Below are 19,497 nucleotides of genomic sequence, written 5' to 3'. Positions count from 1 at the left end.
GAGGACGACACTATAACTGGTTCGAAGAAGGACACTGCTGGCTTGTGCCTGCCCTGCAAGATACCCTGATAAATGTTTTGTTTTGTTTTTGAGGCAGGGTTTCTCTGTGTAGATTTGGAGCCTATCCTGGAACTCTCTCTGTAGACCACACTGGTCTTGAACCCAGAGATCCGCCTGCCTCTACCTCCCTGAGGGCTTAAAGGCATGCGCCACCACGCACAGCCCACTAAATCTTTTTACCGCAAAGCTATTCAGTGGGCAGAGGTGGCATAACCCCACTTTACATATGAAGAAACCAAGATCCAGGGCTTAATCTGTCTGTGGTCACACTTGTGAGGGAACCTGGATTCCAAATTTGCCTGTCTGACTCAAAAACTATTGACTTAACCACTGGGTCACAACTAGACAGGGACCGCGGCATGTGTGAGTGCAGTGGATTTTTTTTTTCCTTTCAAGCCAGGGTCTCTCTGTGTAGTCCTGGTTGTCCTAGAACTTGCTTTGTATACCAGGCTGGCCTTGAACTCCTGGTTTTGCCTCCCAAGTGCTGGGATGAGTGTGGGCCATGACACCTGGCTGTTTTTTTTTTTTTTTCAATTTAATTTTCCTTCCTGTCTTACCTATTCAGATGTTGTCTATTAGATAAATCTATGCCTTGTTCATTGCTGGGCGCAGGGGATAGCATGGGCTATCAGCAGAGATAAACATGAGTATATATGCTCTGACACAACAGTGACTCTGGAGGGGACTTCATCAGGGAATAAAGCTTGGGTGATATCTGGACAGTCAGAGGAAGAGGTGTGTTTGCAACAGCCCCACCACGAACTGTGAGCTGAACACTGTCAGGGCATGACCTGGGGCCTCTGGATACTAGTGGAAGAGGGTGACTTTGTCCCTAGATGTTTTGTTTTAACAGAGCCCATGTCCAGGCAATGGCAGAGCTCTTCAGACTGACGAAACCTTTCTGCCCTGGATCTGATGACTCAGTAGTAACTCCTAAGGGTCAGGCAGTGAACACAAGGCATGAGCTGTGGTCCCAGCTACAAGGGTCTCAGAAACCTTCAACAAAAGTTAGCTGACGATAGCAGACCTGTGGTTTGATCTGACCAGAGTTTTGAATAAGTGAGTAAACAAACCTAACAACATTTCACATATGAACACAGTGGCACTGTCTGTAACCCTGGCATTCTAGAGGTAGAGGCTACATAGTGAGTTCAAGGCCAGCCTAGGCTGTATGAAACAGTAAAAAAGCAACAAAGGAGCCAGGTGGTGGCGGCACACATCCTTAATCCCAGCACGTAGGAGGTAGAGGCAGGCTTGTCTACAGAGCGAGTTCCAGGATAGCCAGGGATACACCACAGAGATGGGGGAGACTCTACAACAACACAGCTATCCTCTGATGACTTATGCATGTGCACCCTGGCATGCGAATGCCACCTCATATTAAGCACAATAATAAATTAAAAACTAAAATCAAAAAGACTAGGGAGAAAGTTCAATGGTAAAATGCTTGCTCACTACTAACATGAGCCCAAATGTGATCATCAAAACCCACATAAACTTGCCAGGTGGTGTGATATGCACCTGGAATCCAGCAGCGGGGAGACCAAGACAGTTCCTTGAGGTCCACTGGCCATCGCCCCTAGGTGATGAGCTCCCGGCCAACTGGAGACTGTCTCCAAAGGGGAGATGGCACTTCTGAAGATGCACTTACATACATGCATGCCTATTTACACACATGTATTTACACACATGTACATATGAACCCATAGTCCTCCCAGGCATCTTGGGACCCCGTTTCTGCATGGCAGTAAGGGACTGAAGCAGAACAGTGATTATTTGCCAGCTGGACTTGTGGCCACCCTGACTGGTTTTCATACTTCTCAGTTTGCAGTGCTAGGAATGGAACTCGGGGCTTTTGGCATGCTAGCCAGGTGCTCTGCCACCAAGCTTCCTCCCCAGTTCTCACAAAAATGTCATCCTCAGATGAGCTCGTTATGGAGGAAATGGCAAAGAGACGTGCTTTTGGTTCAACATCTCCAGGACCTTTCTGCTAGGGGAGCCACGGCCCACTTATTTCTAAGCCTGTACTCAAGGCTGCCTTGCAGCTTGAAGCCAGTTACAGCCAAGACATCACTAAGCATCCAGAAACCTCTAACGACACTCACATTCATCCATTAAGGATAGTCCTCCTTTCCCCTCAGCTCTTCTGGTATGAAGCTCTCCAGCCAGGTCTCCTCCCCAAGAGAAGCACAGAGAGGGGGATCACCCTATCACAGGCAGGTCCATGCTACAGCTCAGCCTCAGGGCCTGGGACAAATGCCCACAACTGCTACAAGCACACTTCCTGGGGACAGGATACTAGCGCCATGGCAGAATGTGGGAGGAAGGCATGACACTTCCAGGCCTGTTTTCTGGCCAAGAGCTTCCTGGCAGGTTGTCCTTTGTATGCTAGAAAAATATTCTCTCCACAAGCTGTATCATGAAAAAGACCAAGAACTACTGAGCTGCGAGGCTAGGGAATCTTCACCACAGGCTTCTCTGCAGAGACACTCCAGGAACTACGACATCACAGGTCATCAACCTGCCCAGCCATATACTCCCTCACTGTGCACCAGGAACCATGCTGGATGGCAGAGACACAGATTTATGAGATCCTCAGAAGAGCACAAGGAACGGTGGGTTTGGGAGAGTAAGGCCAAGAGAGAAACAGGTTTCCCACAGATGATCAACACTGAAAGGTTATGTCTGAGTTTGAAGCAGATCCCATGGGGGAACAGCACACTAGCTGGAAGCATGGCCTGTAAGGGTGACAGGGGTGTGGATCTGGCCTCACTGTGGCCACTGGTGAACAATGGAGATGAGCTGGTCAGCCACGGCAAAGACTGGGAGCAGCGGTCGAGGGAAAGACGTGCGGTGGATGTGAAGCACCGTCCCTGAAGCAGGCTCACAGAAGACCAGCTCTCCTGCTTGGAGGTCCAGCAGCACGCCCAGCTGTGCTGGGCACCGAAGCAACGCCAGAGGCTCGTGCTGCCCATTGTGTGAGAAACGGAACTCTTGAGCATAGCGGGAGAAGACCCAGGAGAAGGCATTGTGGCCCAGGCGGCAGTCACTGCCAGAGCCCTTTCGAGGCAGCTGGGCTGAGGCGACGCCCACTTTATAGGCACAGCTATGCTGAACATTCACTATCCAGGCGTGGAGTCCGGCATGGAAGGTGGTGGCAGCCAAGGCATTAGGCCAGTGGTCAAAGCGTTCGGGGTCATCTGAGCAGGCCTTGGACTTCTTGGCACTGAAGGTCAGGGTCCGTCGATCTTCAGACAAATGCAGCAAGGGGCTGACAGTCCTTTCATTGATATGCACCTCCTCCATGCCTGCCAGAGAGAATCCTCAGGGTTGTCCCGAGTCCTACCCCTGCTCCATTCCTAATCTGCTCCTACCAGGTACCACTCACTGACCTCAGACAGCCATCTACTCTCCCTAAGCCTCAGTTTCTTCCTCTTTAAAGTACTTGTCACAGGGTAGTCATGGGGACTAGCTAAGGTAGTGTGTGTCAAGTGCCTTGCATAGACCATGCTGAGTAGCTAGAGCCAGGAGAACATTGGTCTAAAATCTTCATGTACAAATTCTGATAGAAAGAAGTGAGTTGTCCAAGTTCCCACGTCAAGCTGGTGGTAGGGTCAAATGAATACACAGTATTTAATTTTCCCTATCTTATTGCTTTTGAGCTGATCCTATCTATGGCTTCCAGAGCTGATATCCTGAGGGCAGAGCCCAAAACTAGGAAGCATGACAAAAGCAGTTGTCAGAAGTTAACCATGATACCAGAATCTAGAGCACAACGCTATTACTGGTCATAATAATAATTACATATACATATATTACATGGATAACCTGCAGGGGAGAGTTAAAACTGAGAAAGCTTCAGTCTGTCACCAGGGGACATATGAGCTTCCACCTAACCCAGTGGAATTCTGGGAGACAGTAAGTTTCGCCTCTGACGGCCCAGTATGCAGCACAGGCCAACATTCAACAGCAGTCAACATTTTGTTGTCCTCTTGTGTTTGAGACAGGGTCTCAGATAGGGAAAGAGGCAGCTAGCCTGGCCTCGAACTCAGACAGGGTCTCAGACAGGGAGAGATGCAGCTTGCCTGGCCTCAAATTCAGACAGGGTCTCAGACAGGGGGAGAGGCAGCTAGCTTGGCCTCAAACTCAGACAGGGTCTCAGACAGGAAGAGAGGCAGCTAGCCTGGCCTCGAACTCAGAGTTCCTGCCTCAGCTGCCCAAGCGCTGAGCATCACCACACTCATTTAGGCCGGTGTTTGTTAAGTGAATGGGTGAGGCAAGCCCTGGCAGCTTCACTGTGGTACCAGTGATCTCCAGGTAGATGTCATTCTACTTTAAAAAGGAATCTGAGGTTTCCAATAAATGATAAGGCGCTGTCCCAGAGAGGTGAGATGTAAAGGGGACGGAACTTAAAGGAACATAATTTATCCTTTACCTAACCATAGAGAAACGGGAAGGAAGGATCCGGGCAACCCCTCCCCACCCCCACACACTGCAGGCTGTGCTGCAGTCTAGTAGCTCCTAACCTGAGAGAGACCCGAAGACCGATGTTGCCCAGAGTTGAGTCAGCAGTGGGCTCCAAGCACGCTTCTCGTTAAAGCTTAATTTATCTGACTCCTGGGGATCCAAAACGCCCTCTGCTTCCTCAGCCCTAATGCAGGGGGAAAAAAGAGACAGAGGTTCAAGAAGGTTCTGGAAATGCACCTGGATCTACATGAGTGAGGAGAGGAAAACAGAAGTGAAATCCTTCCTTTGTAGGTGACACCATGATTGTATTAGCCAGAGGGAAAGTGGCTTTTCCTGACTCCCCCTCCCCAGGGACCTTCATTCCAGCAAAGCAAACAGTATATAGGGAAGTATATTCTTAACTGGTCTTAACAGTGGGGGCAGAGCCTGGAGACACCTCAGCAGTTAAGAGTGCCTACCGCTTCTGCAGAAGTCCCCAACTCCAATACAACCACCTCTCACCCCAATTTCAGGGGATCAGAAAGCTTCTGTGAACACTTGCACTCACCAACACACACACACACACACACACACACACACACACGCATGCAGGCATGCAAACACAGAGTGGAGACTGGAGGCTGTGTGTTCTGACAGCAGAGGTGGGATAGGATCTGGGCCTGGGGAGCTGCTGTGTGATAACATTTCTTTATATACTATCCAGAAAATATCTCACCTCCTCTAAAACCCACTGCAACAGTCCAAAGATCCCAGCCATTCCTCGGTTCTTAAACACAAACACCCTTAGCTGAGGACCACACAGAATTGGGACATTTAGTCCTCAGGGTGGAATTCCTTAAAGCTGGGGAGGTGACTCAATAGGTAAATCACTTGCAGTACAAGTTGAGGACCAAGGGCTGAATCCCCAAAACCCATGTAAAACGTGATGAGATAGCATGCACCTACGATCCCTGTGCTTCTAGGCGAGATGAGAGGTGGAGAGAGGAAGCTCAAAGGCCAGCTAGCCTGGTGTAGGCTAACAAGGAGACCCTGTCAGAACCAGCATCTGAGATTGTTCTCTAACCTCCACATGCACGATGGTATTTACACACACGAACATGCAGGTATATATATAGACAACACACAAATACACACACACACACAAAAGAAAAAACCCCACGAGGGCCAGAGACATGGTTTAGCAGTTATGAGGATTTGTTGCTCTTGTAGAAGACTCTGGTTCAAGTCCCAGAACCCACATGGAAGCTCTCAACCTCTGTAGCTCCAGCTGCAGAGAATCCAATGTCCTCTTCAAATATCCTCAGGCTGCTCCACATCATGGTGCACTTACATACACACAGGCACACACACACACACACACACACACACACACACACACGATAGATAAATATTAAAACGAGCCAACGAGGGACTGCCTAAGAGCAGGATGCTGTCTATCCAGATGTTTGGCCTCTGTGTTTACTGTTTTATACATGATCACTTAGACTGTGTTGTAATGGGAAGGTAGTAGGTTCTCCATTCGACACCAGAATGGAGCTTTATGGAAGACACTGAGTAGAAAATGGGAGCTGGATTCAAGTCTTGTTTCCATGTAAAAAAAAAAAAATAGAATAGACTTGGCCCAGCTGAATGAGCCCGGGCAACATTCAACACGTTTCCCCCCCAATCTGAAATGAAATCTCAAAGGGACAAAAAGTGAAGCAGGAACTCATCTGATACTTTGCAGTCCTCCAACCTGGCTTCTCAAAAGGAATGCTCCTCTACCTCTAATTCTGAAGATGGCCTGAGGCCATCCAGAGGTGCTCCTCTGATACGTGCAGTCTCCTCTGTGAGACTGTCACTGACTGTCCTGGCCTGAAGAATGAGATGAGCAGCCTTAGAAGTGAGGAGGTACAAATGCTGACAATAGGCCCTGAAAACAAACAAGAGAGAGCCTGTGCTCTCAAAACATAACAGCACAATGTGGAGAAGCCCCAGCTAACGGGGAGACAGTGTCAGCAACTGAGCTGTCCTTCCAGAACAGAGCTGAGACCACCCATGGACTAAAGTCAACAGAGAGCCACCCGTCAGCTATTGCGTGGGACAGAACACAATAGTCATGGCCCCAAGGTACAGTGGGACTTGAATAGAGCAAAGCCTGGCTGGAATCAGAATAGTCTGCCTGTGCAGTGGGGACTTGTTGCCACTCTGCCACCAAAGGTGTGGACATACCAGAGCCAACAAAGCAGTTCTCATTAGATAAGTGAGATCCCACCTAGATGGGCCTGACAACAGCTCTTGGGAGAGCACAAAGCACTACAGACAAATCTTCAATTCTACCAGTAGGTTTCTCAATGGAAGAAGTACGGACTCAGCAATTCAACAATCATGTGCTGAAGGACTAAGCAAATGAATAAGCTATTGGCCTTGTTGGGAGCTGAGACTCTTCTGGTTGTTGTTGTTGTTATTATTATTATTAGTGGTGGTGGTGGTGGTAGCAGTGGTTTTTTAAGAGAGGGTATCTCTATGTAGCCCTAGCTCTCCTGGAACTATGTGGATCAGGCTGGCCTTGAACTCACAGAGATCTATCTGCCTCTGTCTCCCAAGTACTGGGATTAAAGGCAAGGGCTATCAGGCCTAGGTTCTTAGTATAAGATACAAATATGAAACTGGAGGCAGGCAAAGGCAGTGTTAACTGCAGTGTTAGACTGGAATTAGAAGTTATGATACAGATTCGTGCATAAGAAGTTACAAATATCCCCCACTCTGATGAAAGGTCCAGTACAATGACATGTCAGTAGCAGCGAGAACACTTGATGTCCCATCCTGCTAAAAACAGATAGAAGACCCCTGGGGAAACAGCTGGTTCCAGAGCTAGGGCCGCAAAATCCAATCTGAACCAGGGATAACTGGGTAAGAATGTGTACCACATGTGTGCCTGGCACCCAAGGAGATCAGGAGACATCAGATTATGGGTTGCAAGCCACCTTGTGGGTGTTGGGAACCAAACCCAGGTCCTCTGTAAGAAGAGTAAGGTCTCTAACTGCTGAGCCACTCTCCAACCCTCCCACTCCTGGGGACATCTTTTGTGCCACAGTAAGAAATACTCAAAGAAGAGGGGACCTGTCAAACAGACAAGCCAGTGACCGGTCAAACGCGGGCAACCTGAAGGTCAAAGCAACCACAGCGGCAGCAGGGCTTTACTATGCAGCAGAGAAGATCAGGATCTGTGACTGGCACTGGTTCCAATAAGAGGGAATAAGTGAAAAAACAAATGAACAACTCGGGCAGAAATTAACATGGGTGCAAAACTCTTGCGGTAAAAATCTGGAAGCTAACAGGAAACACACAGAAAGTGCCTTTCATTGTTGGCTCATCAATTATGAAAGAGAAAATGCACCCTTATAATGAAGAACCTGGCTGACGACACCTGAAATGCCCACCACTTCATTCAAGCGTTCAAACGTAATAGCCTTGATAACGGGACAGTGACATCACAGCCCAGGCTATATATATCATTAAAAGGAGGCAAAAAAGAAACACACACGAAGCCACATATATTCCAATTAAATAAGAAAGCCAAAATCCCAAATCTAGTCAGAGTTTGGAATCCCACATCTGAGACTGGAGCACGGACTCGGTGGATAAAGGTTGGCGATCCAGGACTCACACGGTGGAAGCAGAGGAACAGCTCCCATAAGTTGTCCCCTGACCCACACATGAGCCATGGCACCTGCATGCACCTACACACACGAAGTAATTAACTAATTCTTAAAACGAACCACATCTCTAGGGAAACAGATTGGGAAGGGCTGATTTGATAAAGGCTCACTTTCCATTTTAAATCTTTTTCATTTTAGAGGCTGGGAATTGAACCCAGAACTTTGTACAAACCAGGTAAAAGCACTGTATACCAAGCAACAACCCTATTGGGATTGGCTAATCACCTTGCCTGGCTAATTTCATCTATTTGGTCATTTCCTCAGGCCCTGGCCTCTCAACCTTCTAGCATTCAGAAATGGCCTGTTGAAATTCTTTAACTACTTAACAATTAGGATGGGGAATTGAGTGGTAATGCAGCCTTAAGTCTTAAAAACTCGTTCATTGCAGAAAGAAAGGTAGAGGAGACACCAAGGAAGCAGGTATCAGTGAGTCCAGGCCCCAGTTCTGAGTCTCAGGATTCTTATCCAGAGTAACCATAGTTGAAGTAGGATAAAGTTTAGGAAAGCCCAGGGCAAGGCCCTAGCTAATAAGTATTTGCTTTACTTCCTTTCGATATGGATCTGAAGAAGATATGGAGGGTGAGAAGGCCTGGCCTGACCTCTGACCTTGGAGCTAGGCTTTAGGAAGTTGCAATGGCCTGGGAGGAAGGAAGGGGGTCTCAGTGACAGCCTGAGCAAGTTATAGGGCCACACTCACCTCTCAACAATCTCATGCTCCTTCTGCTGCAAGAGAGGAAAACATGGTCAGGCTGGCAGCAGACACCCAGTGTGTGAACATGACCTGACACATTTCCCTGCACACAACTGTGTGGATGCCGGCTTCACAACAAAGGCCTAGCCTCCTAACATACACAAAAATGAATCAGCCATTGCCCCTCCCCTGTGGCGAACCAGGCTCCTCTCAACTCCAGTTCAGCGCCATCTTCCACAGAGCCAGTGCCACCCGCCATGGAGACCACCTGCTCTCAGAGGCCTGTGAGGGTCCCAGTTGCTGGGACAGGATGTGCCCTTGCCTGGAAGCTGGTGCCTAGTGAATTCACAATCGAGGGCAGTCAGACTACCTTCCTGTTTGTTCTTCATTCCTCCTCTGCAGGTAGACACTTAGGTGTCTACTGTCCCTCAAAACTGGAGGCTTCTGCATATCTATAAAGTACTTTGAAAAGCAGTGCACTAAAGACTAGTTGTGATTATGTCTGGTAAACCCAAGAATGTGTTTTTATATTGGGGCCTTATCTGCACCAAGTGCTGCCTTCTCCCCTAGTGCTTCTGAGCACTCTGCACGCCCCAACTCCCTGCACCTGGGTACTTTTCTCATTACTTCAAAGTCACTTCATCCAGGAAGCTCTGTGGTCTATCCCTCCCACCTTGTGGGTGTTCTGACCTCAGAGGGATTACTCTACTACCATGACACATTCTACTTGTCAGTTTATGTAGCAACTCTTAGGTAGAGCTCAGAGCAACTGCAGCTGTGCCCTGTGGCTCTGCCCCATTACATAACACAAAGGCACTCAGTAAGTATTTGCTTGCTGTTGAAAGTAAAGAAGATAGCTATAGGGACTACTGCCAGGGATCTTGCAGTAGGTGAGAGAGATTGAGTTCAACTTTGAATGCAGCATGGGAACTGATGGCCACAGAGCAGGGTGGGATCACTGTGTAATAGCAGTGGTTCTCAATCTTCCGAATGTCTGACCCTTTAATACAGTCCCTCATGTGAGGTGACCCCATCATAAGATTATTTTCATTGCTACTTCATAACTGTAATTTTGCTGCTGTACAAATCATAATGTCAATATCTGTGATTCCCAACCCCAGTGAAAGGGTTGTTCAGCCCCCTAAGAGGCCGCAACTGCTGACTAAAGAGGAAACATTGAGGGGGAGGGGGATCCTAGCTAAACCTACCTGACAGGATTCTTGCTAAAGACAGACCTTGGGGATAGTGGAGAAGTGGAATCTGATAAATGCCAAGGGCTATCAGTGGTGGGGGTTTTTGGCCAAGCTGATTTAGCTGGGTTCTTTGCTACAGAAGCAAATCATTAGATGGGCCAGAATAGAAACAGCTTCACAAGTCTGTTACTCATCCCTATCCCAAGGCCATCTTTTTGGCATTCTTGAGGTCTTCAAATCTGGGGGAACCTGGCCAACCTTCTGTGTCCTCACCCTCTCCTGACTTACAATCAGCTGGAGGTCATCCAGATGGGTGAGCATGCCCACCAGGCTGGTACGGAGGGTGTCCAGCTTTCTCAGTGCCTCCGTCCAATGTGCCTGCTGAGTCAGGATACTCTGGTGAGCCCGCTCCTCTTCACCGAGCACCTGCTCCAGCAGCCGCTGTTCCTCACTCTCACACAGGCTCCTCACCAGGCTCATCCTCTGGATAACCAGCTCCCTCGCCGCACTAGCCATGCTCTGGCAGGGGATAAGATGAGGAGTCAGAGACAAAGTCACAGTCACAAGGAGGAGAGGAAGTATGGGCTGAGTATGGAAAACAAAGGGACTCAAGCCATTTACTTTAACACCCTAGCATTTAGAGTTCCGAAGTGTGGCATAAAAAGATTCAAACATCCAGGCCATGTCTCAGAAGGTCATGACCACAGTTTAAAAGGTAGACGGGGCTTAGAGATGAACCAGCATTGGGAACATGATGGTCATGGGACAAAAATGAAGGAATCATAGTGATCATAGGGCACAATGGCCTTGAAAGTTATTCTCATCAGCCAGACCAATACAAACCAGGCTCCAGTTGAAATTTCACCCCGCCTCAGAGCCAAAATCTTATCCCCTCCTAAGGCTTGTCCATCCCAACTGGTTCCAACAGAGTTTTTAATGTGCCATCAAGGGGCTCTGAAAAAACTTTCAGCTAAAGATTTTTTTGTTGTTGTTTTTTGTTTGTTTGTTTAAGTTTTTCGAGACTGGGTTTCTCTATGTAACCACCCTGGCTGTCCTGGAACTCACAGAAATTTGTCTCCCTCTGCCTCCCGAGTGCTGGGATTAAAGGACTATGCTACGTTGTCTGGCTCAGCTAAGGATGTTTATGTACATCGTCTTCTGACTCCTAGTGGTCAGGTTCTGGCTGCAGTTCTACCTCCAGACACACTCGGTGACTGAGCGGGAGACTTCTTGTCAGCCTGGACACTGCGAGCATCCTCCCAACTGTCATCTAGCCCTGCTCCCGAGGCCCAAGGACGGTGGCTTCTCTGGGCCCTGTGCCTGCAGACCTGCTTTGTACAGTTCAGGAACAGTCATCCTTCTTTTGTAGAAGAAACCGAGACCCATATCTTCACAGTGTGGAGGACAACAGCTTAGTGAATATCAAGGAAGCTCACTTGAGTCTGAAGCACACTGACTTCACCTGTACCTGCAGCTCACTTGCTCTCCTGGCCTTTACTTTCGCTGCCTATGGCCACTTCCTACTATAGCTGTTCCTTTTTAAACTGAAATCCCAATCTGTCTGTGATCCTGTGTGTGTGCGTGTGTGTACCACATGCATGTCAGATCTCCAGGAGCTGAAGTTAAGTGCAGTTCTGAGCTGCCCAAAGTATGTGCCAGCAACTCAGGTTCTCTGGAAGAGCAGGAAGTGTTCGTAACTGTTGAGCCACCCTTCTAGCCCCTAAATTGAAGTCTTTTGCCTTATTAATAAATAAAAACAAAAAAAAAACCAACCTTTTCAGTGATTTGTGTTTATATCTGAAATGAAGGCACCCCCCCTGTGATCGAACCTCTTGTTTCTCTGATTTTACTTTTCCTGCCATCTCCCCTGTTCACACTGCTTCAGCCTCCCAGGACCTTCTGCCCCAGAAGCTCGGGCGCCCTCTGCCCAGGTCTTTTGCACTTGATGACCTGTCTAGACACTCTGCGCAGTTGTGCGCGTCATCACTCCACTTCCTAGGTGTCTGAGTAAAATACAAACCTTTTGTTCAAACTTTTCTTTATCGTTATTGTGTATGTGTGCGTGAGTAGGCGTGTGCACATCATGGTGCATATGTGGAGGTAAGAAGACAACTTTATAGAATTAGTCTCTCCTTCTATCTTTATGTGGCTTCCAGGAACAAACTTAGGTCAGCAGGCTTTTGCAGCAAGCAATTTACCTCTGTTTTGTTTTTGTTTCTTCAAGACAAGATTTGTCTGTGTAACAGCTCTGGCTGTCCCGGAACTCACATTGTAGACCAGGCTGGCCTGGAACTCAGAGATCTGTCTGTCTCTGCCTTCTGAGTGGTGGGATTAAAGGCGTGTGCTACCACTGCCCAGCAATATCAGCTTTTCTTGATGATAGCATTCCTTATCACAGCATAAGTCTCTGAACCCATCCCTCAGGACATGCTGGCCCCCTTCCTCAAAGAATGTACTGCCTTCTGACATTAATACATATTTTATTCTTTATTGTCCGTGTCTCCTGACCAGCATGTAGCATTCATGCAAACGGGCACTTCCACGTTTTGTTCACTGTGGAATGCCTAGCAAACAGGCAGGCCAGCAGTGCCTGGCCTATGGAAGTGCTCAGTAAAGATTTGTTAAAGAAACAGTAAAATGTTGGAAGTTGTGTCCGGATCTGCTACTATAGCTTCTAGCTTATATTCTACTGAAGGCTTAGCCAGTGCAATAGGACAAGAAAATAAAAACTGTGAGAGTCAAAGACAGACTGAGATAGAGACATCAAGATCATGCAAACAGAAGGGGAGATGAATGCAGAATAGGTGGACTCCTAGCTGCTTTCTGGTTACTGGTGCTGTTCCTTTAAGCTTCTGGAGATGTCTGTGCCCTACCATGAAGTTTATGCCAGTTTAGTTTATGCGATTAAAAGAAACTTGGTTAAGGCAGTGCCAAACTTATTCTGTATGCTATGTGTATAGGTGGGGGTGTGTGTGAGGCATAGGGCATATGCAAAAAGAAATTCACAGGCCCTGCCCTGAAGGGCCTACTTGAGAGAGAAGACATAAGAGTGGTGCTTCATAAAAAAGGATCAGCAGTGTGATGTAGTAGCAGCAGCGGCCTGAGAGGCAGCAGATGCAGGATATAGAAGTCTCTGTCTCTGCAATGAGGAATGAGGGGTGGGGCCCCAAGAGTCAGCAGGTCCAGGACATAAAGCTGTCTCTGCAATGAGGAGTAGGGCCTTGGGCAAGTCAACTCACTTCTGGGAGACTTGTTTCCTCATCTTCAAATAGGGATGTTTACTGCCATCTATGAGTACTTCAAAAATTCCTGTCACGGAAGCACTTGCATGGAATCTCAACAATCTGGATATGGAGGAAGGAGGATCTGTAGTTCATGGTCAGTCTTGGGGCTAGCCTAGGCTACACAAAACACTGTTTCAATAAGCAAAACAAACAAAAGAATATCTCAAAAGTACTGGAGATGTAGCTCAATGGCGGAGCATTTGCCTAACGTACGTAACCCTGGATTCAATGCTTCATACTGGCTTTAAAAAAGAAGAAAGGAGAAGGAGAAGAAGAATCCATGTAAAAGTGCCTAAGGAACTTCATAATTCTAGAGATGAGCACAAAATAATTCCAAAAAAGTCTTGGGGCTGGAGAGATAGGTCAGCTGTGAAGAGCACTTGTTGCTCTTGCAGAGGATCTGGGTTTGGTTTCCAACACCCACATGGTGGCTCACAGTCATCTATAAGTCCAGTTCTAAGGGATCCAATGCCCCCTTCTGATCTCTGCTGGTGCCAGGCACACATGTGGTGCACACACATGCATGTAAGCAAAACAATCATACACATTAAAATAAAATTTAAAAAGTCTAAAATTTTGTGGGAAAAAAGGCACTAGTCTTTTTGGCTTTGAACCCAAAGTCACCAGGATTCTGCTTTCTAGTCCCACAGCCTCTGTGCTGACGGAAGCAGCCAGCTCCTCAGTAGAAACAAGGCTGTAAGCCTGGAAAGGGATCTGAGACTGTGCTAGACCTGGGCTAGAGTCTTAGCCTAGGGGGAGGCCCGGTACCGAGAATAAACGAGAATTACCACTGCTTTCTGGTTCTTCCCTTGCAGGACCTCCGCCACATACTTGGTGATGCCCGCACTCTGTAGCTGCAGCCTCTCACACTGGTCCACAATCTTGTTCTGCAACACAGATGGCATTACTGTGTCTTTATTCATGCATATGGGCCACTCACTCATCCGAGCAGCTTTTCCCTTTTACTCTACCCTTAGTGACCCACTCCCACGGTTCAAATCCAGATATCATCACATCAGAAACAATTATGTTCCCAAAACCTTATGTCAAGGATCCCATATAAGCCTATTGTGTCTTTCCTTCCAGCTCACCAATGCTGGGCTCCCTATCCAGTTACTCATTTGGGGCCATCAAGACACTTGGGTCTTTTTTTTATGATTTATTTATTTATCATGTAGACAGTATTCTGTCTGCGTGTACACCAAAAGAGAGCACCAGATCTCATTACAGATGGTTGTGAGCCATCATGCGGTTGCGGGGAATTGGACTCAGGACCTTTGGAAGAGCAGTCAGTGCTCTTAACCCTCCAGCCCACACTTGGGTTGTGTTGGGTCTGTCCCCAACCCTCCTCCCTCACCTCACCACTACTTCCACTTCTGTTATTCTAGCCAGATGGTCACCACCACAGAGGAACCCTGTTAGACCGCCTCCGCATTACCACAGCCATGTCCAGTTCAAAATCCCAGTGGTTTTCCAATACAGTCGAGGTGAGAATAGGCCTCTTATCTGAGCTGCAGGTCCTACCTGGAATAACTCTTGTCTCCCACGCCACCTCCTACTTTACACAAACCTTCCTTCAGCTACTTAAAAACACCAGATTTACCAGCCTGCCTGAGGGCCTCTGGGCTTGTTACTTCCTCCTTTAGTCTAAGCCTCCCCCAATTGTCTTACTCCCTTGATCTGCCCATATGCCGCCTCCTCGGGGAAGCTCACTGACTCACCCTGACTCTGTCCTGCTTTATTTCTCACAGCTGCGGACTACATCTTGTATGCTTTCCTGCATATAAAGGGCCTTAAATAAATATTAATTGATATGAAGTCTCATTGCTTTGACCACAAGTGAGTCGGTAGTGTTCTGTTCCCAAAGTCACAAGCATCAGCCATCAAGGGGCAGGGAACGGGTTGGGAACGAGGGAGCTGAGGCAGATGGCTAGCTGGCTTAGACCCAGGCCTTTCCCACTCCTTCACACAAGGTAACAGCTACGGCACTTCCAGGTACCCAATCCCTCCGCTGCTCCAGTTACCTCTTCCAAGAAAGTCTCCCAACCCCCTCCCATCACGTACCCAGGGACGAGAGAACTGAGCTTAGCTATTGTCCTTTTTTTATTTTATTTTATAAATAAAGCATGGGTATATCTGACCCTCCACTTTTTTATGACTTACATGAAACAGCATATGCTATTTTAGAACTCTTTTCAGTTAGTGTTATGCTGTTCCAGATTTTTTAAAATGTATTTCATGTATCAGTGTTCTATCTACATGTATGTTTGGACACCAGAAGACATCAGAACTCATTATAGATGGTTGTGAGCTGCCATGTGGTTGCTGGGAATTGAACTCATGACCTCTGGAAGTGCTGCAGTGCTTTTAACTGCTGAGCCGTCTTTCCAGCCCTTATCCTTTTTTTCTTTAAAAAAAAAAAGTTTTAGCCAGGTGGTGGTGGCCCATACCTTTAATCCCAGCACCTAGGAGGCAAAGGCAGGCAGATCTCTGAGAATTCGAGACCAGCTAGAGAAACCCTGTCTTGAAAACCCAAATTAAATAAATAAATAAAAAGTTTTATTAGTATATACTAACTATATAGACCGGTCCACGTGACTCTCCTGTCGCAATCACCCTTCACCCACTAGCGCCCTCCTCCACCCTGATCCTCTCTTCCTTAATGCGCCCCCTTCTAAGGTTCATGTCTCTTTTTTCTTTTTTAATTTTTATTTATTCTGACAATTATTATCTTATTGCGTTGGTGTTTTGCCTGCATGAATGTCCTGGTGAGGGTGTCAGAACTCTTGGAGCTGGAGTCACAGACAATTCTGAGCTGTCATGTGGATGCTAGGAATTGAACCCGGGTCCTCTAAAAGACATCAGTGCTTTTAACTGCTGAAACATCTCTCCAGCCCTTCTTTTTTCCTTTATATTACTTAAGACTTTTTTTCTTTTGAGATAGGATTTCTCTGTATAGCTCTGGCTTTCCTAGAACTCACTTTTAGACCAGGTTGGCTTTGAACTCGAAGGTTCTCCTGCCTCTACCTGCCAAATGCTCAGACTAAAGCTACTGGCTTTTTTTTTTTTTTTTAAGATAGCTTTATGATGGAATCCGAACTAGCTTCAAACTTGCCATCTCTTGCCTTACTCTCTCAGGAGTGTGGCACCACACCCAGCTTAGGTTGTCTTTCTATGGCTTGTGTCCAGGTTTCCCATGAGACAAAACACGTGACAGTTGTCTGTCTGATCAGGCTTGTTTCAGTCCACTTCCCTCCATCTTCCTTCCAAACCACGTCATTTTATTCTGCATTATAGAATAATACCTAATGTGTCTATTATGGGAGTATATCCATATTTTTCTTATCCAGTCTTCCGACAATGGGCACCTCGGCTGGTCCCTAACTGAGCTGACCTGCTAACTCACTTTGAGGCATGGGTCCGGAAGTTAAGAGCGGGTGAACTGGTGCTATTTTTCCCAGGGCAATTTCTCTGCAGGATGGAGGGAATGAGGGGTGTATTGAAGGAGGGGTGGAGGGAAGTAGGGTGTACTGAAGCCATGGTGTGTGCTAGGGCTAGGGGTGTAGCTCAGGGGTAGAGTCTAATATGCCTGAGGCTCTGGTTAAATCCAGCACCAAAAAAGAAAAGCAAACAAACAAACCACAAAATCTAAAGTAGAAGGGGGAGAGACTTGCTTCCTTTAAGCCAAGGCCAAGCATGTGTGTAAGGTCTTAGGGTGGCCCAGAGAAGGCTCCTGGGGCATAGCACCACGCCTGCCACCCTGCCCCAGCTTTCACCCCTCCCACTGCTCAGATTCAAGGCTTTCCATTAGGTCCTTTCCTCTTCCTAACCACTGAGGTCAAGCAGTGGTTTCCTCTTGCCCAGTCAATGAATCTTGCCCTCTGAGCTCTGAACATTAGGAGTCTGGGAGGAGTTATCATCCTGCTGTGGTGTGGGTCTCCTCCTCATCTGAAAAACCTGAATTCAAACCCACGCTTCAAAAGCCCAGCCTGGGTGGAATGAGATGATAAATATCTAAGTCCTTAGGAATTTGTAAAATGCTCACCCATGATGCAAGCTGATTCTATCAACTTCACTCAAGTTTGTTTTCATCATGGCTGAGTAACTGAACCCTGCTGGCCGCAGTTTCCAGCAAGGTATGTTTATTACAATCTGGTTGAGTAGCTGATGTCCCTACAATGAACAGCAGGGCTCAATGCCAGGGTGGGGTTGGGGGAATTAAGCCATTTAGAATGAAAATAAAACCGCTGCACCAAGGTGACTTGGCCTCCAGCCTCAGAAGTTCAGGGGAAAGGGCGGGGGTGGGGGATCACAGGAAGGTGACCAGCCTAGAGCCACACAACAGGTGGAGAGGCCTTGAGGCCTGCCATTTTCCTCACCCCGGTTCATCAACTTCGCGTCAAGGCCAGGTTGGAAGAGAACTAGATCCCTCACCAGAAAATCTGAGGGGAGGGGAGGAGACTCTGAGTCAAGGGGTGTGAGGGAACTCAGTTTTTCTGAGGTCAGCTATAACAAACACGCGGTATTATGAATGTCCGGAAACTACCGGTGAAATATAACAAGCTAGGTTCCGTGACTCACGGGGAATGGGTAGAATTCGAACTCGGATCCAGCTTAATCCAGAGGTCACACCTCTAACCACCTAATTCTGAAAGGGAAGCCACAGAGAAGCCAGGCCCCGCCCCCCGACTCCGAGAGCAGTCACCCCAGTTCCAGGCCCCAAGCCCGCTCACTCGCAGCTCCTCGGCGTGCTCCTCCGCCCGGCGGATGCGGTGCCCGTGACAGCGGCCGCCCAACCTGGCGCAGGCTGCGCACACCGGCCGTCTCTCGAAGAGGCAGAACAAGCTCAGAGGCTCTCGGTGCTCGGAGCACAGCTGGTCCGGCTCGGACCCCGGCCCGGACCCCGGCCCGGACCCCGGCTCGGACGCCGACTCGGACCCCGGCTCGGACGCCGGCCCGGACGCCGACTCGGACCCCAGCTCGGACGCTGGCCCGGACTCTGGCTCGGACGCCGGCCCGGACGCCGACTCGGACCCCGGCCCGGACGCCGACTCGGACCCCGGCCCGGACCCCGGCCCGGACCCCGGCCCGGACCCCGGCTCGGACGCTGGCCCGGACCCCGGCCCGGACGCCGACTCGGACCCCGGCCCGGACGCCGGCCCGGACCCCGGCTCGGACCCCGGCTCGGACCCCGGCCCGGACCCCGGCCCGGACTCTGGCTCCGAGGCGTCCGCGGACATGGCCGAGAGCCGGGCGCTCCACCTGTCGCAGGTGCCTGGGACCGGGTTTCTTTCGCCCACGCCCTTTCAGGCCCCGCCTTCCCTGACCCCGCCCACACAGTTTGCGCCCGCGCGCTAACCCGCGCCACCTTTGTACGATTAAGTTGTATTGTGCCTGAGTTTTTAAAACAAACAACTAACAACCAATATTCTAGTGACTGAAAGAAACTTTACGAAGTGTCGGTTTTTTGCTAGATGCTTTGTTTAACTGTTTGTTTGAGAGGCAGCTTTAGGCAGATAACTTTAAAGCCAGGCTCCCCTCTTAGTCCCTCAGTGGGCTTGAGTGTTAAAAAGGATTGAGACTATTTCTCTAACCTATTTGGGTTGAGGAGTAGATAAATGAAAACACATGAAATGAGCCAGGAGCGGCGCACAAATCTGTAATCCCATTATTTAAGAGATGGAGGTGGGAAGAATATCAGGAGTTCATGGACATCTTTGAGCCTAGGAAGGTCGACCTGTCTCAGAGACATAAAATCAAAATACAAGCCATAAGTGGCGGCACAAGCCTTCAATCCCAGCACTCAGGAGGCAGAACCTGCTGGACATCTGTGAGTTAGAGGCAGCCTGATTTACATAGCAAGTTCTAGGCCAGCCAGAGCTGCAGAATGAGAAGACACTGTCTCAAAACAAAACAAAATAAAAGTCTACAACAAATCAAAAAGGCATAAACAGTGTTGCACACACGGCATCTGAACACTGCTCACAATGGGGAAAGCACTATTATGGCACATTTTAAAAATGAGCTTTGTGTTTCAAGACAGGGTTTCTTGGTGTAATCCTGGCTGTCCTGGAACTAACTTTGTGAACAGGCTGGCCTCG

The 19,497-nt window shown here is 48.4% G+C and overlaps 1 protein-coding gene across 1 annotated transcript; it reads right to left on the bottom strand.

Annotated features, from left to right (window-relative positions):
- Positions 1-576: 576 nt before the first annotated feature.
- Bspry (B-box and SPRY domain containing) lies at positions 577-18,695 on the bottom strand. Its single transcript, XM_050130993.1, has 6 exons — positions 18,130-18,695; positions 14,185-14,283; positions 10,401-10,631; positions 8,926-8,951; positions 4,587-4,711; positions 577-3,368 (listed from the first exon to the last, which is right to left on the bottom strand). The coding sequence occupies exons 1-6, from the start codon at positions 18,634-18,636 to the stop codon at positions 2,830-2,832; spliced, it is 1,527 nt and encodes a 508-aa protein (XP_049986950.1). The 5' UTR covers positions 18,637-18,695; the 3' UTR covers positions 577-2,829.
- Positions 18,696-19,497: the final 802 nt, after the last annotated feature.

The sequence above is a fragment of the Alexandromys fortis genome, unplaced genomic scaffold (genome assembly GCF_014885135.2).
Source record: "Alexandromys fortis isolate MF-2015 unplaced genomic scaffold, M_Fortis_MF-2015_v1.1 scaffold_352, whole genome shotgun sequence".
Classification (NCBI taxonomy): domain Eukaryota; kingdom Metazoa; phylum Chordata; class Mammalia; order Rodentia; family Cricetidae; genus Alexandromys; species Alexandromys fortis.
The sequence above is the reverse complement of the archived record's forward strand: the minus strand, read 5'-3'. Positions and strand labels throughout refer to the sequence as shown.

Coding starts and splice junctions, on each gene's coding strand:
- Bspry (XM_050130993.1), bottom strand. CDS start 18,636: ATGTCCGCGGACGCCTCGGAGCCAGAGTCCGGGCCGGGGTCCGGGCCG. Junction 10,632..14,184: donor GGAAGAACCAGAAAGCAGTG/GTAATTCTCGTT, acceptor ATCCCCTGCCAG/AGCATGGCTAGTGCGGCGAG. Junction 8,952..10,400: donor TGGATGACCTCCAGCTGATT/GTAAGTCAGGAG, acceptor CCTCTCTTGCAG/CAGAAGGAGCATGAGATTGT.